This window comes from Oncorhynchus tshawytscha, linkage group LG09 (genome assembly GCF_018296145.1).
Source record: "Oncorhynchus tshawytscha isolate Ot180627B linkage group LG09, Otsh_v2.0, whole genome shotgun sequence".
NCBI lineage: Eukaryota > Metazoa > Chordata > Actinopteri > Salmoniformes > Salmonidae > Oncorhynchus > Oncorhynchus tshawytscha.
In genome coordinates, this window is record NC_056437.1 from 72,316,260 (window position 1) to 72,341,755 (window position 25,496).

Consider the following 25,496-nt stretch of genomic DNA (forward strand, 5'->3'; position numbering starts at 1 on the left):
GCAATAGAACCAGTCAAGAACAGAACCATCTGATATGAAGCATAGCCAGGTTTATATTTATAAAACTACCGCTAATTTAGTTCAGTGTATGAACTACATTGTATATATTTGTGCAATGGTAGCCTATCAAATGTTTCTGTTCTCTGCCTCAATGTAAACATAAAAGATGCTTAGGGAGTCCTTTCAAACTCTACACAGAATTTACTCAATAGCAGACAAAAGTTACATCTGGTCTAAGTTTCATATTTATGCACTCAAGTGCAGGTATTCACAATTGGATGCAAAACTCAGAATATATTTATAGGGCCCTCTTGTGGCTATAAATGAGAGAACCATAACTTGAACATCAACCGTGTCACATTTCACAGAGATTTGGTACACACACAAAAAGAGCTGCTGTAGAAATAGGACAATTTTATTGTTAAATTGAGACATTGAGTGGAATGCGGGGGCTTGCATATCCTCCCTCCAAAATAACAGACACAGCGACAAACTTTAAAGAATCAGGGAAGGTTACGACACTTGACCATCTTACAGGCACGTTTCATACCACTGGGCTAGGAGGGACATGTCACTGAGGACCATGGATGAGGTGGTGTGGACAGCGTGCTAGTAAACCAAAGATGATTCTGTAGAGGATCCAATCAAGTAGAGGGGAGTGCAGCACTGGGACTCCATGGCAATCAAACTGAGGATTTTAGGAAAGCTAGCTGTGAGGACATTTGACAGGCCATCGACACAATAGACTAAGTCAAAGGGATGGGTAGATTCCGAGTCATATTTAGAATATACGGCTCTGTGTAGATTAGTTCAGATCATTTGTACGATGTAATTTAAAGTTATGAGTGGAAAAACAAGGGTGCTTTGGATCCTACACTACTTTGGTGTATAGCAGCATCTTATTCACCCATGGAAGTTTGTGCTTGGTTAAGATTAATGTAAATCCAGTTGATTAAATAGCTTGTCCTCAGAGTAATAAATCCCCAGTATTGTGATTGCTGTGGTGGTCATAGTGCTAAAATGTTCCATCCTTCTCATGACATTCCAAACAGCTCTTCCCCTAAATTAACACAATTACAACTTCTTCATATCACAGGACTCTTGTCACTGCGCTGAATTTGCCAGACAAAGCCAAGGTAAATACAAAAATCGGTGGTGCAGTAAATTGACTTACTATATGTAGTTTACCATAGATCAATCCTAAGGCTCCCTCTTCCCCACACACTGCCCAGACTTCAGAACCTTATGGACCTTTCCACACTCCCAAGCCGCCATTATTTCACCAGTCCATAGTTAGTCGGAGTGGGAGGAGAGTGTGTGAAGGTGGACACCCGTTCCCTCACCCCCTCCATGGCCTATACATTGGCTGGTCACAGGGAGGGGCGGTTAGGTCAGGGTGTGTGGGTCTCACTGGGGCAGCTGGAGGAGTGTGCCCTGGCCGGCAGGCAGGTAGGTGATGTTGCGGGAGCGGGACAGCTGGAAGGCGATGTCCTCGGCAGCCTCCAGCTTTCGCAGCTCTACCAGGCCATCTCCAGCCTCCTGCAGGGAGTTCGCAATGAGCAGGGCGGCCTGAGAGTCACCCTCCGCTGAGATGATGGCTGCCTGTTTCTGTTGCTCGGCCTGGGGGAAGTAGAGAAGAAACACACTTGACTTCTATTCATCCTTTATAAAAAGGTGTGCAAGGTCAGAATCACTTGGTTGTTCAGGGTCACTTCTAGCTTCAAGTGTATTAAATGCATGTTGATCATTCTTATCACCTTAAAGAATAAATCTGTCAATGTCTCAAACAAACCCTTTCATCCTTCTTACCTTCTCCACGACAAACCTGGCCCTCTCGGCCTCCTGCTGAGCCACCTGCTTCATCTCAACAGCCTCTGTGAACTCCTTACCGAACGTCAAGTGTGTCTGTTGAACGAGGAACATGAGGTCTTCAATTAAAAACACAGAACATGTACAAGTAATGACCAGAACCACTGGGTAAAACACTGTTGCTTCCTTACTCATTAGAGCAATGATATGAAACATTAACAATATTTTTCTGCGCTCTCACAAGATATTATAAAATCATAGGAATTAGTTGTTTTGAGTATTATTCCTTTAAACAGCAGCTCACCAGTGAGACGTCATCCAGGATGAGGCCGAAGGTGTTGGCTCTTTCTGTCAGGTCGTCACTGACCTGCCGAGACACCAGCTCTCTCTGGGTGATGAGCTCACCGGCATCAAACCGGGCCTGTGAGGTACACAAACACACCAATAAACACAGACGCAAATAATAAAAAAAACAGGATAGCATAGACTTCACTGCAACCCAATGCCACTCAGACTCTTTATAACAAGGCCTCTGAGGTGGAAACACAAGTCTGTTTTTACCCCCAAACACCAGGGTAAAACCTTATAATGGAAATGCGGCATTAGTCTAACACTCACCACCACGGACTTGAGGACCTCTGTGGTGATGGACGGCAGTACCCTCTCGTCGTAGTCCTCTCCGATGCTGGTGAAGATGCGTGGGAGCTGGCTAGTCACTGGCCGGAAGAGGATGCGCAGTGTGATGTTTACATTCTGCAGATCTGTGTGTGTGGGAGAGGGGGGGGGTAAAAGCTTTTAGTATGCCAGAGAAAGACTAAGTGTGAAGGCTAATATGCCGGTCCTCGTGACTCATGTTAGTTACCTTTGCTGCCTGTGATGACAGGCACGTTGCGTGGACGAGAACGACAGTCAAAGATGATAGGCTTCTGTACCCAGGGAATGAGGAAGTGGGTTCCCTCGCCAACTACAGCATCTTGCACTCCCCGGAACCTGTCAAATATAACTGCCCGATGACCTGCGTCAACTGAAACATTAAGAAATATTAGGCCAATTCAGGTTGGTAGTGTTGTGGAATTCACAACTTTAAGTCTTATGTCATCCCTGATTTCTACTATTGCGGCAGGTGGCCTAGTGGTTAGATCGTTGGACTAGTAACTGGAAGGTTGCAAGATCAAATCCCAGAGCTGACAAGGTAAAAATCTGTCCTTATGCCACTGAACAAGGCAGTTAAACAAATTCTTATTTTCAATGAATAAGAATTTGTGGGTTAACTGACTTGCCTAGTTAAATAAAGGTTAAAATAAAATCAAAACCCAGGTATTTCCATGATATCAAGATGAACTGATCCATTTACAGAGCTCAATGTCTCACCATTGAAGAGGGCGGAGTTCACAACACCTCCACCAACGGCGAGGGCCAGCCCCAACTTCCCGATGGATTCAAATAGTTTCGCCATGTCTGCGGCCCTGAAATAAAATGTATTTAAGATTATAGCTCTTAATCATATTATTGAGTATGTGGTGGTATAATATATCTGCATGTAGGTAAGTAACCACTAAAGCTATCCAGAGCTCGGAGTTATTCTATTCTGACGTGATGGCCTTGGTCTGTCAATGATGCCAACGCTACATTAGCTAGCCAAGTAAGCAGACTTCGCAACAAAAACGACTAGGACTATTTAACTAGCTATGTGAATTGAAACATGACACGCAATGTCACACCTGGACCTGTCATGCCAAACGACAGTATTTGTTACCCTGATCTAGAGCTATCATGACAATCTGTAGCTACATGCTCACGCAGCGACATGAACTTGCAAATCGGTCGCTCGTGTCATTGTTACTCAATGCGTTCCTTCCCGGTTTACGGAATAATTACACATACCTAGTCACACAGCAATATCTGACTATTAGGGAGCTTTGTTAATTATATATTGATACATGTGTATATAGTCAGAACTACATTACCACTCACCTACTGTTTTGTCAGTTATGTCTATGACCTCCAACAGAGCCAACGTTAGAACGCATGAATTCTTTTTCTACAAAGCATGCGCGTCAACTTGTAACAAACTCCTCTCTGATTGGATAAGTAGTGCTCCGGGACTTGTTTATCGATTCAATTCATTGGCTAGTGAGAATGTCGCTGAGCATTCTGGTTGCTGAAGTTCACCAACTATGATAATAGTAATATTACGATTTCATTAAGCAATAAGGCACAAGGGTATGTGGTATATGGCCAATATACCACGGCTATTGGATGTTCTTAAACACGACCCAACGCGTAGTGCCTGAATACAGTCCTTAGCCGTGTTACATTGGCCATATACCACAACCCCCGAGGTGCCTTATTGCTATTATAAACTGGTTACCAACGTAATTAGAGCAGTAAAAATACATGTTTTGTCATACTCGTGGTATACTGTCAGCCAATCAGCATTCAGGGCTCGAACCACACAGTTTATAATGATAATTATATATTTCTGTCATTTGAACAGGGTTGAATCGTAGAGTTTCTAACCCCCGAGGGGCCACATCGCAAGACTTGCGGAAGACTTGCGAAACAGACCATGCAGACCGGGCCAAGGTTTGAGAAGTCAATGAGAGAATTGAACAAGTATTCGTTAGTTGTTAATTTTCTCAAAATGTAAGCGCAGCTCAGCGGGAGACAACCCGTTAGACCCGATGATGTGCTTCTGCGCATGAGTTAGGTAGCCATTGTCGCCATGACATCGCCTACAAGTGTCATCGGGGATTTCTATTGGAGAAGCAGTTTCAGCCTATCGTCATGTCTTTGGTAGAATGAATCATCTCTTTGGCGAGAATAATGTCTAGGCAGATGTTTGACTGTTTCTTCTTAATTTTTCAAATTTTGAGAGGTTAGTGACACATATTGTGAAAATAAAGTTGAATTTACTGTTGAACTTATATCAGTGGTTGGACACACACACACACACACACACACACACACACACACACACACACACACACACACACACACACACACACACACACACACACACACACACACACACACACACACACACAAGATTTGGCATGGGTCCCCAGATCCTCAAAAAGTTCTACAGCTGCACCACTGAGAGCATCCTGACCGGTTGCATCACCGCCGCCTAGTATGGCAACTGCTTGGCATCTGACCATAAGGCGCTACAGAGGGTAGTGCGTACAGCCCGGTACAACACTGGGGCCAAGCTTCCTGACATTCAGGACCTATATACTAGGCGGTGTCAGAGGAAGGCCCAAAAAATGGTCATTACTTTAGTCACCCTAGTCATAGACTGTTCTTTCTGCTACCGCATGGCAAGCGGTACCGGAGAAGCAAGTCTAGGACCAAAAGGCTCCTAAACAGCTTTTACCCCCCAAGTCATAAGACTGCTGAACAATTAATGACTTTCACTTTAGCAGTGATAAATTCATGAACTTCTTTGAGGAAAAGATTATGATCATTAGAAAGCAAATTACGGACTCCTCTTCAAATCTGCGTATTCCTTCAAAGCTCAGTTGTCCTGAGTCTGCACAACTCTGCCAGGACCTAGGATCAAGAGAGACACTCAAGTGTTTTAGTACTATATCTCTTGACACAATGATGAAAATAATCATGGCCTCTAAACCTTCAAGCTGCATACTGGACCCTATTCCAACTAAACTACTGAAAGGGCTGCTTCCTGTGCTTGGCCCTCCTATGTTGAACATAATAAACGGCTCTCTATCCACCGGATGTGTACCAAACTCACTAAAAGTGGCAGTAATAAAGCCTCTCTTGAAAAAGCCAAACCTTGACCCAGAAAATATAAAAAACTATCGGCCTATATCGAATCTTCCATTCCTCTCAAAAATTTTAGAAAAGGCTGTGGCGCAGCAACTCACTGCCTTCCTGAAGACAAACAATGTATACGAAATGCTTCAGTCTGGTTTTAGACCCCATCATGGCACTGAGACGGCACTTGTGAAGGTGGTAAATGACATTTTAATGGCATCGGACCAAGGCTCTGCATCTGTCCTCGTGCTCCTAGACCTTAATGCTGCTTTTGATACCATCGATCACCACATTCTTTTGGAGGGATTGGAAACCCAAATTGGTCTACACGGACAAGTTCTGGCCTGGTTTAGATCTTATCTGTCGGAAAGATATCAGTTTGTCTCTGTGAATGGTTTGTCCTCTGACAAATCAACTGTAAATTTCGGTGTTCCTCAAGGTTCCGTTTTGGGACCACTATTGTTTTCACTATATATTTTACCTCTTGGGGATGTTATTCGAAAACATAATGTTAACTTTCACTGCTATGCGGATGACACACAGCTGTACATTTCAATGAAACATGGTGAAGCCCCAAAATTGCCCTTGCTAGAAGCATGTGTTTCAGACATAAGGAAGTGGATGGCTGCAAACTTTCTACTTTTAAACTCGGACAAAACAGAGATGCTTGTTCTAGGTCCCAAGAAACAAAGAGATCTTCTGTTGAATCAGACAATTAATCTTAATGGTTGTACAGTCGTCTCAAATAAAACTGTGAAGGACCTCGGCGTTACTCTGGACCCTGATCTCTCTTTTGAAGAACATATCAAGACCATTTCAAGGACAGCTTTTTTCCATCTACGTAACATTGCAAAAATCAGAAACTTTCTGTCCAAAAATGATGCAGAAAAATTAATCCATGCTTTTGTCACTTCTAGGTTAGACTACTGCAATGCTCTACTTTCCGGCTACCCGGATAAAGCACTAAATAAACTTCAGTTAGTGCTAAATACGGCTGCTAGAATCCTGACTAGAACCAAAAAATTGGTCATATTACTCCAGTGCTAGCCTCTACACTGGCTTCCTGTCAAAGCAAGGGCTGATTTCAAGGTTTTACTGCTAACCTACAAAGCATTACATGGGATTGCTCCTACCTATCTCTCTGATTTGGTCCTGCCGTACATACCTACACGTACGCTATGGTCACAAGACGCAGGCCTCCTAATTGTCCCTAGAATTTCTAAGCAAACAGCTTGAGGCAGGGCTTTCTCCTATAGAGCTCCATTTTTATGGAACGGTCTGCCTACCCATGTCAGAGACGCAAACTCGGTCTCAACCTTTAAGTCTTTACTGAAGACTCATCTCTTGGGTCATATGATTGAGTGTAGTCTGGCCCAGGAGTGGGAAGGTGAACGGAAAGGCTCTGGAGCAACGAACCGCCCTTGCTGTCTCTGCCTGGCCGGTTTCCCTCTTTCCACTGGGATTCTCTGCCTCTAACCCTATTACAGGGGCTGAGTCACTGGCTTACTGGGGCTCTCTCATGCCGTCCCTGGAAGGGGTGCGTCACCTGAGTGGGTTGATTCACTGATGTGGTCATCCTGTCTGGGTTGGCGCCCCCCCTTGGGTTGTGCCATGGCGGAGATCTTTGTGGGCTATACTCAGCCTTGTCTCAGGATGGTAAATTGGTGGTTGAAGATATCCCTCTAGTGGTGTGGGGGCTGTGCTTTGGCAAAGTGGGTGGGGTTATAACCTTCCTGTTTGGCCCTGTCCGGGGTGTCCTCGGATGGGGCCACAGTGTCTCCTGACCCCTCCTGTCTCAGCCTCCAGTATTTATGCTGCAGTAGTTTATGTGTCGGGGGGCTAGGGTCAGTTTGTTATATCTGGAGTACTTCTCCTGTCCTATTCGGTGTCCTGTGTGAATCTAAGTGTGCGTTCTCTAATTCTCTCCTTCTCTCTTTCTTTCTCTCTCTCGGAGGACCTGAGCCCTAGGACCATGCCCCAGGACTACCTGACATGATGACTCCTTGCTGTCCCCGGTCCACCTGGCTGTGCTGCTGCTCCAGTTTCAACTGTTCTGCCTTATTATTATTCGACCATGCTGGTCATTTATGAACATTTGAACATCTTGGCCATGTTCTGTTATAATCTCCACCCGGCACAGCCAGAAGAGGACTGGCCACCCCGCATAGCCTGGTTCCTCTCTAGGTTTCTTCCTAGGTTTTGGCCTTTCTAGGGAGTTATATCAGCTGATGTACGAAGGGCTATATAAATACATTTGATTTGATTTGATTAATAAAAAGGCCACGCTGACTATTTACATTGACCCCCCCCCCTTGTTTTTACACTGCTGCTACTCACTGTTTATTATGTATGCATAGCCATTTTACAAATTACCTCGACTAATCTATTACCCCCCCCCCACACACACACACATTGACACCCTGTATATAGCCTCGTTATTGTTATGTAATTTTCTTGTGTTACTTTTTTTTTTTTTTTTTACTTTAGTTTATTTAGTAAATAGTCAACTCTATCTCTTGAACTGCATTATTGGTTAAGGGCTCGTAAGTACGCATTTCACGGTAAGGTCTACACCCGTTGTATTCGGCGCATGTGACAAATACAATTTGATGTGTACAACTAACCTTGTGGGGACACACAATTCAGTTCCATTCACAATTCTAACCCTAACCCTGTAACCTTACCCTTTTAATTTTTAATTGTACCTTTATTTAACTAGGCAAGTCAGTTAAGAACAAATGCGTATTTACCATAACGGCTTACCCCCGGCCAATCCTTCCCCTAACCTTAACCCTAAACCTAACCTTAAACCGAAAACCTAACCTTAACCGTAACCCTAAAACTAACCCTAGCTCCTAACACACACACACACACACACATACGCACAATTTGTTGAAAGACAAATGTATTTCATTATTGGCCAATTCTAATCTAGGTCTTCAGTTGACCAATGCACTGATTCATTTTTGGACCTGTGAACCTGGCCTTATGTTCGCCCCCTGGCGTTTGAAATGAAGAACAACTACAATCTTAAACCTCCAGTTCCTACTTCATTTAGTTTCACTTTCCATCCATGTTTTGAACAATATGCAAGGGAAGCACGTCCACGTCTTTGGTGCGAGACGAGAGATATGAGAGGCTTCTAAAAAGGTACGGTAAGGATATTTGCGTTGATATCATTGTGAAAAAAGGCAATGCCTTGAAGAGCTCTACTTTGAGGTTATTTTAGATTGTGTCTTTGGATTTGTGCACTTCCTTGAAGTTTCATTTTCTCATTCTTGTCGTCCGCACACTTACCCATTCCTTTGATTTTCACAGATGTGACCTGATGGTCAAAGTGATCGTCTCTTTTGTAGAGCGGGAAGGGAATGGATAACTATGCGCAGTCATCTAGCGTTTATTTCTGAAACAGTGGATGAAAGTGATTTGATGCATACTGTGCCTACTACTGGTCGATTGCTCTTTGTGGACTCCATTTGAACCTCGAGCAGTCAGTGCGCATGTCATGTGAACAGTTCGCACATCTCTCTTTACAGTATACTATCAACATCAACCGTACCTCAAGCCGTTTCCATAGCATTGACCAACGTTGACACAGCAGTTTAATAAAACGACGTTTATGTTGGTGAAGTTTCCTGGCAACGTCCAGCAGATGGTGTAATTTGATCAAATATCCAGATAACCCCCCACAAAAAAAAATATTATGTTGGCCTATTACGTGCCAATGACAAATTTATTGACAATTTACGATCAGTGGTTATTGTTGAAGGGGGACTTGGCTTGGTATACCCACCTATATATTCCTCCTGTATGTCAGTAACCCAGTTTTGCCCAGCAGATGGCGGAGCAGTGCAGGACAGTAAGGGTGAGTGGCCTGCCCACTGATATAAAGGAGGACCGGCTGACAGACAAGCTATACATCTACTTCCTGAGGGCCAGGAATGGAGGAGGGGAAATAGCACATGTCACCATTGTCAAGGCAACACCCGGCTCTGCCCTCATCACCTTTGAGGACATTGGAGGTCAGTAGGTGTGCGTGTGTGTGTATATATAATGTGTCTGAGGCTCCCGGGAGGGGAGGGCTGGTGGGGTGCGTAGGGGATGGAATGTGAATGAGAAGAGATCAGGAGACTGGAGACGTGATGGTGGTAAATGGACTATTTCACCATAACGTAAAGGCATAAAGTAACTACCGTACATCGTTGCCACTGCGAAGTTCCTTCTCAGTAGATTTCCATCTGGCTCGTTGACCATAGCCACTCTTTTTAAACGTCATTTTGCATCCATTTGCAAATTAATGGTGAAATACCAAGTATTATGCTTCGTGTCCTGCCACCATCGATTAGCGGTGGGCTCGGGGGTTGGCAGACATTTCAAGGAGAGGCCAGGGGCAGGAGTGCTTAGTAAGGGTGTTTCTCTGACTGAGATTGATCAAGCTCTTGTACTCTGGTGACCCCGCACAGTGGCAAGGAGCGTGCTTCAACATGGCCGACACATTCTGATGGTGGACGGGAAGAAGTATGAACTCACCTTGAGTGAACCTCACAAAGACCTGAACCCAAATAAGGTACGTTGTTGACACAATATTGGGAGAAAGTGACACATTTTGATTAGACTTACATGCTCTCCCTCTTTCTCCCCCTCTCTCTCTCTCCCGTTCAGGTCATCTTGAGCATGTCTGTTACTTTGGACTACAGCCAGCTACCTGGAGGAAAGGCAGCACTGACCAGCCTTGACAGGAGTCATGATCTCCAGATCCGCTATAACAACCCAGAGCAGCTCTGCACCTTGCAGGGCCTCTACTCCCAGGTCCAGGCTGCACTGGCCCAAATTCTGGGGCTCCCTGGGGTCCTGGCCTCCACAGATACACCCCCAGCTGGGGCCAATGGTGTTCTGGGAGTCCTTACTAGAGGCACTAGGGGCCAAGTGAAAAGGACTCATACCCAGGAGGCAGCAGACCATCACAGGAGAGGTGATGAGCAAAGTGATCGAGGCTCAGGCCCACTTAGGGACTTTACGTCTGGAGGTCAGGGCTGGGAGGGGGAGGGGACATCCCAGGCAGAGGGGGGTGCTGTGAGTCTGTCTGAGGAACCCCCCATGGTGGAAGAGGACCTCTCCCTGATCATGGATGCAGACTTGTTCCACTACCTGCAGTGGCACTGTGGAGGGGAGTACCAGGAGATCCTCAGCCAGCATGGGGTAGAGGTGGTGGACGTGACCGCTGAGGGGCTAACCACCCTGTTCCTACAGAGAGTACCCGGGGTGGGGAACATTGGGCAGGAGAGTCTGAGTGGGGCTCGTGCGGACCTGAGCCGGCTCTACCAGGAGAACGAGTCCAGGCTCCGGCGAGCCCAGCTGCCCAAGAATGTCCTCTCTCCCAGCGGAGGCCTGTCCAGGGCCATGGAGGGCCTGCGGGTCAGGCTGCCCAAGCTGCTGCTCAGTGAGGATGACAGGAACATCTACATAGTTGGCAACAGCAGCGACGTGTCCGAAGCCAAACAGTTCCTCCTCCTGGGGGAGACAGAGGAGGCGGTGGAGGATGTAGCCAGCTTGTTACCATCTCCCTCATCCACATCTGGTTCCTCCAAGCCAGGGGAAGAGGAGAGACTCACACCCACTCTCTCCTCCACAGCAGGAACACCCCTGGACGCCAGGGTAGATAAGCTGCTGAAGCAATATGAGACAGAGAGGAGGACCGAGGGGGCCCGAGGGTATAAGTTTGCCCCCCGCTTCAAGGCATTAGGGCCGGCTGGGCTAGGGACCAGACCTAGGGACACAGTGATGGTAGGGGACACATCTCCAAGTGTACGACCAGGTTTTGGACCCATGTTAGGCCATGACCTGTTTGGCTCAGACAGAGCAGGGTCAGGTGTTGGGGGACTCTACAGGCAAGGTACACAGGGTAGTGGAGAGGATATCCTGTTCAAGAGAGGTGACCCCCTGTTCACCCCTTCCTCTATGGAGAATGGACTCTTCCTGAGCTCATCACCAACAGACCTTGGGCAGCAGGGTGAGACAGCCCCATTCACCTCAACTCTGAACACCTTGTCAGGGGGCACCACCATCTCAACCTCTGGGTCAGGGTCCACCCTAAAGCGGGCCAGTAGTTTCTCTGGGCGGGCCAGGTCCAAGGTCCAGGACCCAGGACAGAGTGAAGCTGAGAAAGCCACAACCAGAGCCAGGTGGTCCAATAGCTTGGACAGAAGAAATGCCTACAGTGCAGAGCTAACCGTCTCCATGTTGATATGGAATTACATGAAGGAGGCCTACGCCACCCGTATACAGGACATGACCTTTGACCTGCAGATGAGGGAGAGCCAATCAGACAAAAGCAGTGACATCACTGTCATCCTTAGGGGGGCGGAGTCATCTGTGCTGCACACCTGTCAGTTGGAGATGCAGAGGCTGGTTGCCATGGTGAAGACAGACTTCTGTTTGCAGGAGTTGCGTCTGGCTGAGTTAGGCGTGTCTGACCCAGCAGATGAGACTTTAGAGGTGTGCTGTGCTGAGGTGAGGCAACGGTTCAAGAAGGTCTCCATCCAGACAATGAGAGATAGTGTGTTTCTGATCGGCCCCAAGCAGCTGTGCTCCCAAGTGGGTGCAGCACTGAGGGAGGTGTTCCCTGGGGAGACTGGCCAGAGGGGGGGACAAGAGGACTACTCTGTCCCGTCTACCTCCACTTTCAATCAGTCCAGTCCATTTCAGGTGAATGGGGTCCAGAACTCCACACAATTTCAGACCAATAGCCCTCAGTGGATGTCTGAGACTCAGCGAGGGGGAGAGGAGGGGCCTGGTGCCAACAGGAAGAAGAATGACATCCAAAGGAGTGATTCTTCCAAGAGGATGAGGAACAGCGAATCAGAACACAAGAACACAGTTGTTAGCCAATCACCAGCGAGAAAAGACCCTGTCATAAAGGAGAAAGTGGAGAGGGGAGGGACCATGGAGGCAGACGGGAGCAAGACTGACACATTTCTCAGCCATTCAGCGATAGGCAACGGAGGAAGGCCCGGAGCAGTGAATGGTGGCGGTACCAATCAAGACATGGTCGCGCCCCCAAAAGAAAGCAACATGAGATCCGGAGTGACCCAGAAGGACAACAACAGACAGTTTAGTGGAGCAGAGAACCAGGAGAGGCCCGGGTCAGGGGGAGCTCTGACACGTCACGGCCCGGGAAGGTCTAGTCTGTCTGGGGCACGGACACAGATCTGTGTGTGTGGGGAGAGTGGGGCGTCAGTGACGAGGACAGGGTGTGGGATGACCCTGTGCCCACAGTGCCTTCTCAAAGCCCACGTCCAATGCAGGGTTTGCCCCAAGGCTGAGGTGGAAGTCCCACAGGGCGTCCAGGGTAACATGAGCTACTCTGAGATGCCCTTCAGCCTGCCAGGCCATGGCAGAGACGCCATCGTTAAGATCACCTACTGCATCCCAGATGGCATTCAGGGGGTAAGGGCAGGACTTCTCTACCAGGCTATCTGATGGGCCAATTACTGTTGACATTCTAAATGTGTCATGTCATTCATGTGTTATTTTTTTCAACTGTCCAAATGCTCTCTTGGCATTATTAAATCAGCTTATATTCAAATGTTAAGTTTAAGTATCTCTTGTCAGTAATGTCTTGCTTTGCATTTCTAAGTTCTGTCATGTTTAACTCCTAACACTGTCTGTTGGCTATTGCAATCTGGAACACACCCCATTATCTGCCACCTGTCCCTCTCTTGTTGTAGGAGGGCCACCCCTCGCCGGGCTCTGCGTTTCAGGGGGGAGTATTTGAGGCCTACCTTCCCCTATGTGAGAGGACCAGAAAGCTCCTACCGCGGCTGGAGAAAGCCTTCAGGCTAGGCCTCACCTTCACTGTGACGGGCAGGGAGCCAGGGGCCAGGGTCAGCTGGGACAGCATCCCCCACAAGACCAGCCTGCAGGGGGGCAAGTCTGGGTGAGTACTGGAGTCACAGTACCCATTAGTGGCTCTCGACTGAAATAGCAACAGTAAAGAGCAGAAAGTCGGGGGTCAATGTTATGTGCTGGCCGTTTTATTACCTAGATTGTGTCCCAAATGCCATCCTATTCCCTTTATAGTGCACTACTTTTGGGAATATGGTGCCATTAAGGATGTAACCTATGTAAGAAAAGCCCTATAGAGCTCTGGTCAAAAGCAGTGCACTATGTAGGATTAGGGTGCCATTTGAGATATACACCATAATGTAATTTTGTGTCCACACAGGAATGGTTATCCAGACTCCACCTATCTGAGTCGCCTGTCTGAAGTACTGAGGGCTCATGGGATTGAGGAGGCCCCTGCCAAGTCTGAAGTCACAAACAAAACCTGACAAGGATAGTCTTTTCTGTGTTTTTACGAAGGTGTTTGTGTCTATCCGGTGTTTCATGTTACGCTAATGTCTTTTGCACTGTGTCCCTAGACTCCCTAGAAATCTTGGAACGCTTGTGTGAGTCCGTATAGTAATAAGCCAATGAGAGAAGTTATTTTGGTTCTTAAGAGTTTTATAGTTGTGCTGTTGCTCATGCTTAAATCAGGACCAATTGATTTCCACAGATATTTTACGGATGATAGTGACAGGATATACTGAGAAGTGTTTTATTTGAATTGGACCAATACTAGTCCTGGCAGCTATTGTTTATTTGATCTGTCCTGTGATCCTTTTGAATCCCTAGAGACTTGACAGTAAACATTCCCGTCTTTATCTTACCGCGACGGCGTAACCGTGCATATCTTTTCTGTACTCCCGCCGCTGACAGCATTCACATTCGTTATGTAAACGCACTCAAAACATGAGCCACAACATATCAAGTAATTGCAGTTCAATATGGTTTCCTCACAGTAAAATCCTAATAACACAAACAAAGCCACAGCTCCGGGGTCAATTCTTTTTTTTTTTTTTTTTTTTTTTTTCGTTATGCTTTTTTATTAGTCCTGGAAAACATGTAAGGCATATGGTAACATTACACATTGAAGCGTTACAAGCTCTAGAGCCGATACTGTGGACAGCATGGCACCACGTACGCAGTAAAACCCAGACAAGCACAGAAGCAGCATCAATTCAAAGGGTTTTTAAAAAAACAAAGTGGAGAGACAACTTAGTAGACGAGTGGAAAACAACACTGGACAGAAGGAGAGAAGGAATGACAAAATCAACGTGTAGGTCGAATAGCTGTCTCACAGTAAACCATGTGTGGAATCTGAGCTGTCTGGACGGGAAAGTGACAATGGACCTGTTTTTCCTGAAACTTTCCCGTAGATGGGCTCATGTGCATCTGGTTATGAGGCTGACTTGACAGTGCCAGATGAGGGAAGAGGAGGGGGTATGGGTGCAGTGAGGAGAGGCGAGGGGAGCAGGAGCGGGTATAGGTGCAGTGATTTGGCTGCTGTTGGCACCATGATGATGAGGGTGGAAAGGGAAAGGGACTCCCTCTGCACAGAGACACTACTGAACAATACAGTGGAAGGAATAGTGAACTATACACACATGCCTTTTTTTCCGGGTCACCTACACACAGATCCTAGTGTACTATACACATCGTAACAAGCCTAAGCCAAATGCACCAGACACACAGCATTTCTATAGAGTTGTGGAATGTGTTGGTAGTTGGCACATGGCAACAGTTTTTAGTGATTGCTAATGAAGAGCCAGAGACAGCCAGAAGCGGTTGGGTTGTTTTCTTTTAGGGAAGGGGGGGCTGTACACCTCTAGATGTGGTAATAATCTCCAGACTGGGATTATCTTTCAAACTAGGAATACACTCCACCCAGCACTGCGATTGACATAAGACTGGGAAGTAGAACGATATAGTGTGTGTGTGTGAGAGAGAAAAACAAAGACAGACAAATGTACTCAAAGGCAGTCATTTCTGATCAAGAGCACAGGAGGCTGTTTGGAATGACCTGTGAGAAACCATGTGAAACAGTGATATTACTGCTGCCAATCAAATGAAACCCTTTTTTTTTACTCCCAAGAAACAATCAGCACGTTATCTAGAACAATATAGCTGGGCGCTGTGATGTTTTCCAATGCATGAAATGCCTTAGTTTCTCGAAGGATCATCTCTGGTTTTAGAGCTCTTGCATAAGAATGTGTGTCTGGCTGGAAAAGCAATTCAAGCTGACATACAACGTAGATTCACCAAGCTGGAAAAGCAATCGGGCGCTAGGGGTTGGGAGGAGTGGGTTAGGGCTCAGACACAGCCAACATCAGATTCATCCTCTCCTCTCTGACTCCCAGTTACACCCCACGCCCTAGCCACTCACTACACCGACCCACCCACTCGTGTGCTGCAGCTGAGTTCATAAGAGACCTTTTGGTTCTATCAAACAGGAAGAAAAACATTGAATCAAATGACATATAATCTCTGCACCACATGCCATTGGATGCATGCAATTGAATTCCAGATGTTAATGGGATGTGTGTGTATGGTATGATGAGTGTGTGCTTGGAAAGGGGAGAGGGCGGCGCTTTGGCTAACTGATAATTGACTAGAACCAAAGAGCTCTCGAGGTGCAATAGAGGATAATGGAATGTCTGAGACCAACAGGCTGTATGTGAACTGGGATCGGCTTTAGGGCAGATATGTTGCATCTGGAACAGACCTAGAGCTGGGTTTCTATCTGTGCAGCTGTGCCATATGGCCTCGCTATGACATCCCCTACACATCTGCTAACTCACTCTCTCTCATCCCATACAAACCATTTGGAATCAGGCTAAGAGAAACAGGAAACCGGAGTATGGTGGTGTTCACAAAGCTAAACTAGAGAGAGGTGGATGAAAGAAATGCTCCATGTGATTCAATGATTCGCCTGGTAATGTATATTTTTGAAAGAATCAGTTTTTAAAAAATATTTTTATTTTTTGGGGTTGCAATTCTAAGAAGATTTGAGTTTGTTTGCTTTGCTGTGCTGTGCAGCCTAATCGTCCATGCACCTTGTCCATTCACTGTTATGGAGATTATATGGTATGAATGTAAACGCATAGGCCTGTCGACTGATGTGGGATCAGTTTGTTGTAGTAGATGTCTGAGGCCTGATAATACTCTTAACACATTTCGCTGATCTGAGACTAGCACAATGAGGACTTTGGATATGGAGGGAAGTGCCTCTCAACGAGATAGTGTGTCTGTGTGTGTGTGTGTGTGTGTGTGTGTGTGTGTTAGGATTGAGGCATGAGAGCAAGACCCCAACCAATCAGAAACAACTAGAACCTTTTGTAAACTGTAGCAAAACTCTATCAGCACCCATAAGCATTTGGGACAGAAATCATACACAGATTATTTTTGTTTTTCTACAAGGTCATAGGAAAAGTACCCAGAAACATTTTTTCTTCTTCTCCTTTTCATTGAATGCACCGTTGTAGTCAAGGCATTGACAGAGGAGTACATACAGTTTGGCACAAATGGTCAGGCCCAACAGAAAGGCTCATCACATTGAAAAGGAATGTAGTTAGGCAGGTCCCTGCGTAAAGAGTATGAACTTTGAACTTTAAACCCCTTGGAAAACAAAACCAAAAAACATTAAGTCAAACAACAACAACAACAAAAAGAACCTATTAAGTAAAACATCCTTTTACTGAAGCATTAGCTTCTCACATGGCATTCAGAAAACAAAAGCACCGGTCCACAGGTTCACAGAAGGAGCCCAGCAGATCAGAAAATAACACTAACCAGAGCCTGACAGAACACAGTCACTCCCCACACCGGCATGGCACTCACACTCCGTCCCCAGGCCCACTGCTGTCCCTGCTACACCGGGTCGTCACTTTCACAGCCCTGGATGAATGAATGCTTTCATTTGAGCTGCCACCCAGGAGAAGCTGGCAGAAGTTAGAGGAGGAGATGAGTGTTTGTGTTTTGAGTGCATGCAAAAGAGTCACTTCCACTGTACTTCCAGTGAGTTTCAGCAGATACAGTATGGTCTCTTTGAGTGGGGAAGGAGCGAAGCGGATTCAGAGACAGTGGGACTGGAGTGGGACTGCCATGCCTGGAAGTGCATTAAGATCAGCGAACAGAGTGCAAAATACCTATACCAACTGTCCTCTTAACATTGGCCTCGTCAGAGAAGGGGAGGAGAGAGAGAAACAAAGGATTAGAGCTAGACAGCTGTGAAGCAGATAAAGAGCGCAAGGAAGGGGAGGTTGTAATGGGGTTGAGGAGGTGGGAGTCTTTTCTTAACCTGACAAACGACCTGAGGACACACACATCTTCACACAACAATGACTGACACACAACATGAGGGAGGTCACTCATGCTAACACAACAACTTCTTTACAAAGTCACTAGTCACCATCTGAGACTCTTCACAGACAGGCAGGCGGACAGACAAGTGTGTAAAGAGCATGGATTCTCACATATTTCCAAATGGGATAGTAGTGGTGTGTTTTTGAAGTCCGTACTGCAGGACTCCTGCACATAACGGGTTTAGCTTCTGCCCATGGTTTATTATAGACAATTCATCTCTGACGTAAGAATGAATATCAGATTAATTCAATATAATTTAGAGGAGGACGTAAACAAAACCCCGCTTTATTGATACAAAGGAGTCGCCTATAATCAACTTCTGAAAACCAGTCTTGCTGTTCTAAATGATGTCCACAAGGGGCAGCAGTGCATTCATATGGGAGAGGCCAACTACTGATTGTGGCCCTAGGTGTGCCACCTGCACACAGACTATATGGGATTTGAATGTCCTCATAATATACCGATACAAATAGAAATATTTCCAGAGTATAGAAACCTGCATGTTAGCCTGATTTTACTGCTCTGTACTACAGCTTTAATACTAAAGCCGAGGTATCATTAGACAATTTACTGCTCACTCACACACTCACTCTCGATAGACCGAGAAATAGACCAGAGCGCCATCTCTGACGAGCCTAGTGCCTGTTGCTATGCCGACCACAGAGAGAGAGAGAGAGAGAGAGAGATGTAGAGAAAGGAGAAGGGGGAGGGATGGGTGAGAATGCACAGCAGCAGGAGTTTTTTTACCCTTCTAAACTCCCCTGTTCCAGATCAGGGTGAACGACAGGCAAGCGGTCACTGTGAAAGGAGTGGAATGTCAGGAGAGTAGGGTCTGATATCAAGGAACTGGGTGGCATTCAACTCTATCTTACTCCGTTCACATGTCTTCGTGTCTCTACACAACACTGCCCCTTTGAACACATCGCCCTGTGTGTGTGTGTGTGTGTTTGTGCGCCTTGTTTGAAGAGAGACAATTTTCTCTCCTAATTGACACTGTGCACTGCTTGCCAATAGTTGGTTCATTAGAAACATCAGTGACTATAGAGCACCAAAACTAAGCCCTAATTTCTCCCTCCCTATTTAATACTGGACCAAATGGCTCATTAATTCTCTGTCTGGAGCTTCATCCTGTCACACGCTATTGTCTGTTCTCTAGTGCGTCACCTCTAGGATTATGGGATTTGTAGTGTGGGCTCAGCTGTGAGGGCGGAGCTGTGTGATACTAGAAGTGCCCTGGCATTTAAGGGACGTGCCACTAACCTTTCTTTATATACTTAAATAAAGAGTGGGTAGTGGTGATTGACAGGGGAGTTCTGTAACCACTGGCTTTTGAGTCAAGCATCACACAGCCATGCAAACATCTCCAGGCGAGCTGACAGCCAATCACAGACAAGCAAACACTGACTGACTCATGCACAGTGAAATAACAAAACACTGGACCGTATGTGAGATGGTTGGTGGGTGTGGTTCTGTCTGTCTGTCTGTCTGTCTGTCTGTCTGTGGGTTTATACAATAGGGAGAGGGGGAGGGGTAACTCAATAGAGGGAGAGGGGAGGAAGGAGAGGTGACAGGTGGAAGTCAGGGCAGGGCAATTTAGCATAGTGGGAGTCGACATGGAGAGGGACATGGAGGGAGGAGGGGCACTGTGTGAGTTGGAACGGGTCGAATTATTGTTGTCAAGGCAACGGTGATGCACCCCAGGCCTGGGAATTACACCCACACTGTCCCTCTGTGTGTCTCTCTCTCGGACTCTCTCTCTGGGGTCTCAACAGGCAACACCTTCAGACTGTTATGACATGAGTCAAAGGAGAGTTTATCGTAGTGGTCATTTTCCCATGGTGGCGAGGTGAGGGCGGGAGCTGTTCTGTGAGCCCGGCTATCATTAAGGTGCCTTGGGATGAGGGAGCGTGAGGGATTCAGAAATAAGGTGACCCTTGCTTGAGTGGGGGAGGAGAGAGAGGGGAGGAGGGGGAGGGGTGGGTAAAGGCCCAGGCCTGAGTATTCGTTGTCAGAGTGGACTGGGAAGGGGTCTGAGAGATGATGGTAGGGATGACAGATTGACTGCTGTGCAATGTGTCTATAAAGCCCACCCCCATCCCCCGCTCTCCCAACTCCAATCCACACACACACCACACCTCCCTTTCCCTCCCCCACCACATTTCCCCTGCCCTGTCACCCCCTCCCAAACCAAACCCCTGCTCCCAGGACAAGAGCTCCCCTATGGTCTGCCTGCCTGACTATCCATCCATCCATCAATCCCTCACTCTCACTTCTCCTCTTTCTTGGGCTCCTCCTTCTTCTCCTCTTTCTTCTCCTCGTTTTTCTCCTCGTTTTTCTCCTCCTTCTTCGGCTCTTCCTTCTTCTTCTCTTCTTTCTTGTCCTCCTTCTTGGAGTCATCCTTCTTCTTGTCGTCTTTCTTCTTGTCCTCCTTCTTCTTGTCCTCCTTCTTCTCCTCTTTCTTAGGCTCCTCTTTCTTCTCCTCCTCTGGCATAGGCTCGGTGATGAGGATCACCTTGCCGATGTTGTTTCTCTCCTGCATTCTCCGCATGGCATCGCCCACCTGGATAGAGAAGCAGAGGCAGAGAGAGAGATATGAATGAATGATGGACAGTGGGAGAGGGGGAGGGAGAGTAGATATCCATCTACAATCATGTGTCCAGGACTGTTGGTTTGTCTTTCACACAAATATGCATACATAAACCCCCCACACACACACACACACAGACACACTAAATTGCTCTCCAAACCCATAGAAGATGATGATGCCAGGCACCGCAAGCATAATTTTCCCAGTCTATCACTCCTTAAACATAAACTACAGGCATGTATCAGAACGTAGGAGAGTGAAGTTTGTACAAACTTTAGTGGGAGGATGTATTAATAGCTGAGAGAGAGGGAGAAAGATGGAGAGGGAGAGGTCGTGTAAACATGAGCCTGAGTCAGTGCTTGACAGACAGAAAGCAAGTGCAAAAACTTTAGATGGAGAATCATGTAGACCGAGAGAAAGAACGAAGAAAAACTGGTGTAATTATGAATCATTATTCTGTGTTTAAAAATTCTAATGCATTGCTAAATTCTACATTTATTTTCATTTGAAAGAACTTCAGTTTTAAACTGTCTATGTCGTCCGCGTGTGTTTAATTAAACCACAGGATAGATAACACGTAGGGGTCTCATTGAGAGCTGGACCATGTATTGATCATGTCACATTACCATCATTGACTGACTGGTTTCTAGGTGCCTGTCACAGTGTCACGTCAGAGGCCGGTCCCCAGGGTTGTGCCACAGCCAGGATTGATTGACCCATAGGCTTCTTCCTGTCCTGCCTACCTGTCAATCATAGTGACAAAGGGGCAGATCCTAGACAGGCCAGTCCCACCCTATACCGACCGCTTGGCTGTGCCTAGTGTCTGCGTCTGTCTCTCCATCAGAGGAGGCTGGTGGGAGGAGCTATAGGAGGACGGGCTCTGTCTAATGGCTGGAATGGAATAAATGGAACATGGAGTGAAACATGGTTTCCATGTGTTTGATGTGTTTGATGCTGTTTCAGTTAATCCATTCCAGCCATTACAATGAGCCCATCCTCCTATAGCTCCTCCTATCAGCCTCCTCTGCCCTCCACCCCTCCCTTCTACCCCCACCCACTCCAGCCCTCGCAGGCAGGCAGACCACCTAACGACCAATGCCACGGCAACAGAGGGCCATCTCCTAGCAACCCAAAGCCTTGTCAAAGCTTGGCCCTGAGATACATACACACACACATACACACACAGGCATGGACGAGGGGGAGTCATGTTGGAGTTAAGGATGGAGAGGAAGAGAGGGAGGGAGCAACTGGTGATATTCAGATGGACAGGATGCTTAAAGTTCCAGTCCGGGATCTTAAGCACTTACAAATTTGTAACATATTGTAGGAATTGGAATAAAAGATGGCGCTGAAGAACATGGCTGACGTTTTACATTCTCCCAACCAATTGTGTTACTTTGTCATTTATTTTTGCGTTTTGTGTAATTTCTTTAACTTATTGTGTACATAATGTTGCTGCTACCGTCTGTTATGAGCAAAAATAACTTTTGGACATCAGAAAAGCGATTACTCACCGCGGACTGGAAGAAAATGTTTCCTTTAACGAGTCTGATGAGAAGGATATCCTGCTTTCACTGGAACAGGCCCAGATCCACGCCTTTTGAATGAAGAAAAGATGCCGGAAAAGGGGCCGCAGATCGGGCACCCTTCTGAGAATCCGGAGGCGAGCGAGTAAACTCCCACTGCCTTCCATTCTTCTTGCTAACGTGCAATCATTGGAAAATAAAATTGATGACCTACAATTAAGATTATCCTACCAACGGGACATTAAAAACTGTAACATCTTATGTTTCACCGAGACATGGCTGAACAACGATACGGACAGTGTAGAGCTAGCGGGATTTTCCATGCCCCAGCAGAACAGAGACGCTACCTCTGGTAAGACGAGGGGTGGGAGTGTGTGTCTTTTCGTCAATAACAGCGGGTGCGCGATATCTAATATTAAAGAAGTCTCAAGGTATTGCTCGCCTGAGGTAGAGTACCTTATGATAAGCTGTAGACCACACTATCTACCAAGAGAGTTTTCATCTGTATTATTCGTAGCCGTCTACTTACCATCACAAAACAAAGCTGTCACTAAGACAGCTTTCAACCAACTCTACAAGGCCATTAGCAAAGAAGAAAATGCTCACCCAGAGGCGGCGCTCCTAGTGGCCAGGGACTTGAATGCAGGGAAACTTAAATCAGTTTTAACACATTTTTACCAGCATGTCACATGTGCAACCAGAGAAACAAAAAATCCTAGACCACCTTTACTCCACATACAGAGACGCATACAAAGCTCTCCCCCGCTCTCCATTTGGCAAATCTGACCATAATTATATCCTCCTGATTCCTGCTAACAAGCAAAAACTAAAGCAGGAAGTACCAGTGACTCACTCAATACGGAAGTGGTCAGATGACGTGGATGCTACACTACAGGACTGTTTTGCTAGCACATACTGGAATATGTTCCGGGATTCATCCAATGGCATTGAGGAATACACCACCTCAGTCATCGACTTCATCAATAACTGCATCGATGATGTCGTCCCCACAGTGACTGTATGTACATATCCCAACCAGAAGCTAAGGATTACAGGCAACATCCGCATCAAGCTAAAGGCTAGAGCTGCCGCCTTCAAGGAGTGGGAGACGAATCTGGACGCTTATAAGAAATCCCGTTATGCCCTCAGACGAACCATCAAACAAGCAAAGCGTCAATACAGGATTAAGATTGAATCCTACTACACTGGCTCTGACGCTCTTCGGATGTGGCAAGGCTTGAAAACTATTATGGACTTCAAAGGGAAACCCAGACGCGAGCTGCCCAGTGATGCGAGCCTACCAGACGAGCTAAATGCCTTTTATGCTTGCTTCGAGGCAAGCAACACTGAAGCATGCACGAGAGCACCAGCTGTTCTGGATGACTGTGTGATAACGCTCTCGGTAGCCGATATGAACAAAACCTATAAACAAGTCAACATTCCCTATGCAGCTGGGCCAGACAGAATATGAGGACGTGTACTCAAAGCATGCGCAGACCAACTGTCAAGTGTCTTCACTGACATTTTCAATCTCTCCCTGACCGAGTCTGTAATACCTACATGTTTCAAGCAGACCACCATAGTCCCTGTGCCCAAGGAAGTGAAGGTAACCTGCCAAAATGATTACCGCCCTGTGGCACTCATGTCGGTAGCCATGAAGTGCTTTGAAAGGCTGGTCATGGCTCACATCAACAGCATCCTCCCAGACACCCTAGACCCACTCCAATTTGCATACTGCCCCAACAGATCCACAGATGACGCAATCTGAATCGCACTCCACACTGCCCTTTCTCACCTTGACAAAAGGAACACCTATGTGAGAATGCTGTTCATAGACTACAGCTCAGCATTCAACACCATAGTGCCCACGAAGATCATCACTAAGCTAAGGACCCTTGGACTAAACACCTCCCTCTGCAACTGGATCCTGGACTTCCTGATGGGCCGCCCCCAGGTGGAAAGAGTAGGCAACAACACATCTGCCACGCTGATCCTTAACACTGGGGCCCCTCAAGGGTGTGTACTTACTTAGTCCCCTCCTGTATTCCCTGTTCACCCACGACTGCGTGGCCAAACACGACTCCAACACCATCATTACGTTTGCTAACGACACAACAGTGGTATGCCTGATCACCGACAACGATGAGACCTATAGGGAGGAGGTCAGATAACTGGCAGTGTGGTGCCAGGACAACAACCTCTCCCTCAATGTGAGCAAGACAAAGGAGCTGATCATGGACTACAGGAAAAGGCAGGCTGAACAGGCCCCCATTAACATTGACACAGGGCTGTAGTGGAGCGGATCGAGAGTTTCATGTTCCTTGGTGTCCACATCACCAACAAACTATCATGGTCCAAACATACCAAGACAGTTGTGAAGAGGGCACGACAAAACCTTTTCCCCCTCAGGAGACTGAAAATAATTGGCATGGGTCCCCAGATCCTCAAAAGGATATTATACAGCTGCACCATCGAGAGCATCCTGACCAGTTGCATCACCACCTGGTATGGCAACTGCTCGGCATCTGACAGTAAGGCGCTACAGAGGGTAGTGCGAACGGCCCAGTACATCACTGGGGCCAAGCTTCTTGCCATCCAGGACCTATATAATAGGCGGTTTCAGAGGAAAGCCCATAAAATTGTCAGAGACTCCAGTCACCGTAGACTGTTTTCTCTGCTATCGTCTTGCAAGCGGTACCAGAGCGCCAAGTCTAGGACCAAAAGGCTCCTCAACAGCTTCTACCCCCAAGCCTAAGACTGCTGAACAATTCATAAAATCGCCACCGGACAATTTACATTGACCCCCACCCCTCCCTTTTGTACACTGCTGCTACTCAGTGTTTGTTTGCTACCTATGCATAGTCACTTTGCCCCCACCTACATGTACAGATTACCTCAACTAGCCTGTAACCCCTGCACACTGACTCGGTACCAGTGCCCCCTGTATATAGCCTCGTTATTGTTATTCTTATCGTGTTACTTTTTATTTTAGTCTGCTTGGTAAATATTTTCTTCTTCTTGAACTGCACTGTTGGTTAAGGGCTTGTAAGTAAGCATTTCACGGTAAAGTCTACACTTGAATTCGGCGCATGTGACAAATAAAGTTTGATTTGATTTGATATGAATTGCCCAAAAATGCTATATATGTACAGTGAGGGAAAAAAGTATTTGATCCCCTGCTGATTTTGTATGTTTGCCCACTGATAAAGAAATGATCAGTCTATAATTTTAATGGTAGGTTTATTTGAACAGTGAGAGACAGAATAACAACAAAAAAATCCAGAAAAACACATGTCAAAAATGTTATAAATTGATTTGCATTTTAATGAGGGAAATAAGTATTTGACCCCTCTGCAAAACATGACTTAGTACTTGGTGGCAAAACCCTTGTTGGCAATCACAGAGGTCAGACGTTTCTTGTAGTTGGCCACCAGGTTTGCACACATCTCAGGAGGGATTTTGTCCCACTCCTCTTTGCAGATCTTCTCCAAGTCATTAAGGTTTCGAGGCTGATGTTTGGCAACTCGAACCTTCAGCTCCCTCCACAGATTTTC

General features: G+C 46.5%; 3 protein-coding genes across 6 annotated transcripts in view; 1 reads left to right on the plus strand and 2 right to left on the minus strand.

Moving 5' to 3' along the window:
* Positions 1–394: 394 nt before the first annotated feature.
* Positions 395–3,911, minus strand: LOC112258625 (prohibitin). Of its 2 annotated transcripts, none has more exons than XM_024433130.2 (7): positions 3,784–3,911; positions 3,181–3,275; positions 2,672–2,833; positions 2,428–2,570; positions 2,114–2,230; positions 1,810–1,905; positions 395–1,620 (listed from the first exon to the last, which is right to left on the minus strand). In XM_024433130.2, the coding sequence occupies exons 2-7, from the start codon at positions 3,263–3,265 to the stop codon at positions 1,408–1,410; spliced, it is 816 nt and encodes a 271-aa protein (XP_024288898.1). In that variant the 5' UTR covers positions 3,266–3,275; positions 3,784–3,911; the 3' UTR covers positions 395–1,407. The 2 variants fall into 2 exon arrangements, with proteins under 2 accessions (XP_024288898.1, XP_024288899.1); XM_024433131.2 differs by having other exon boundaries at positions 3,788–3,846.
* A 4,680-nt stretch (positions 3,912–8,591) lies between these two features.
* Positions 8,592–14,293, plus strand: LOC112258599. 3 transcript variants are annotated; one of them, XM_024433076.2, is made up of 6 exons: positions 8,592–8,736; positions 9,425–9,608; positions 10,050–10,153; positions 10,249–13,032; positions 13,314–13,522; positions 13,811–14,293. In XM_024433076.2, exons 2-6 carry the CDS (start codon positions 9,425–9,427, stop codon positions 13,914–13,916), a joined length of 3,387 nt encoding a protein of 1,128 aa, XP_024288844.1. In that variant the 5' UTR covers positions 8,592–8,736; the 3' UTR covers positions 13,917–14,293. The 3 variants fall into 3 exon arrangements, with proteins under 3 accessions (XP_024288844.1, XP_024288846.1, XP_024288845.1); XM_024433078.2 differs by having other exon boundaries at positions 8,635–8,736; positions 9,404–9,608; XM_024433077.2 differs by having other exon boundaries at positions 8,655–8,741.
* A 982-nt stretch (positions 14,294–15,275) lies between these two features.
* LOC112258638 (synaptic vesicle membrane protein VAT-1 homolog) overlaps positions 15,276–25,496 on the minus strand; it is a 48,504-nt gene continuing 38,283 nt past the window's right edge. The window contains exon 6 of the mRNA XM_042327380.1: positions 15,276–20,389. Coding sequence (XP_042183314.1) covers positions 20,096–20,389 — 294 coding nt within the window. The 3' untranslated portion in view covers positions 15,276–20,095. The remainder of the gene's footprint in view (positions 20,390–25,496) is intronic.

Coding starts and splice junctions, on each gene's coding strand:
- LOC112258599 (XM_024433076.2), top strand. CDS start 9,425: ATGGCGGAGCAGTGCAGGACAGTAAGGGTGAGTGGCCTGCCCACTGAT. Junction 9,609..10,049: donor CACCTTTGAGGACATTGGAG/GTCAGTAGGTGT, acceptor GACCCCGCACAG/TGGCAAGGAGCGTGCTTCAA. Junction 13,033..13,313: donor TCCCAGATGGCATTCAGGGG/GTAAGGGCAGGA, acceptor CTCTTGTTGTAG/GAGGGCCACCCCTCGCCGGG.
- LOC112258625 (XM_024433130.2), bottom strand. CDS start 3,265: ATGGCGAAACTATTTGAATCCATCGGGAAGTTGGGGCTGGCCCTCGCC. Junction 2,834..3,180: donor GAACTCCGCCCTCTTCAATG/GTGAGACATTGA, acceptor TTAATGTTTCAG/TTGACGCAGGTCATCGGGCA. Junction 1,906..2,113: donor TCCTGGATGACGTCTCACTG/GTGAGCTGCTGT, acceptor CTCGTTCAACAG/ACACACTTGACGTTCGGTAA.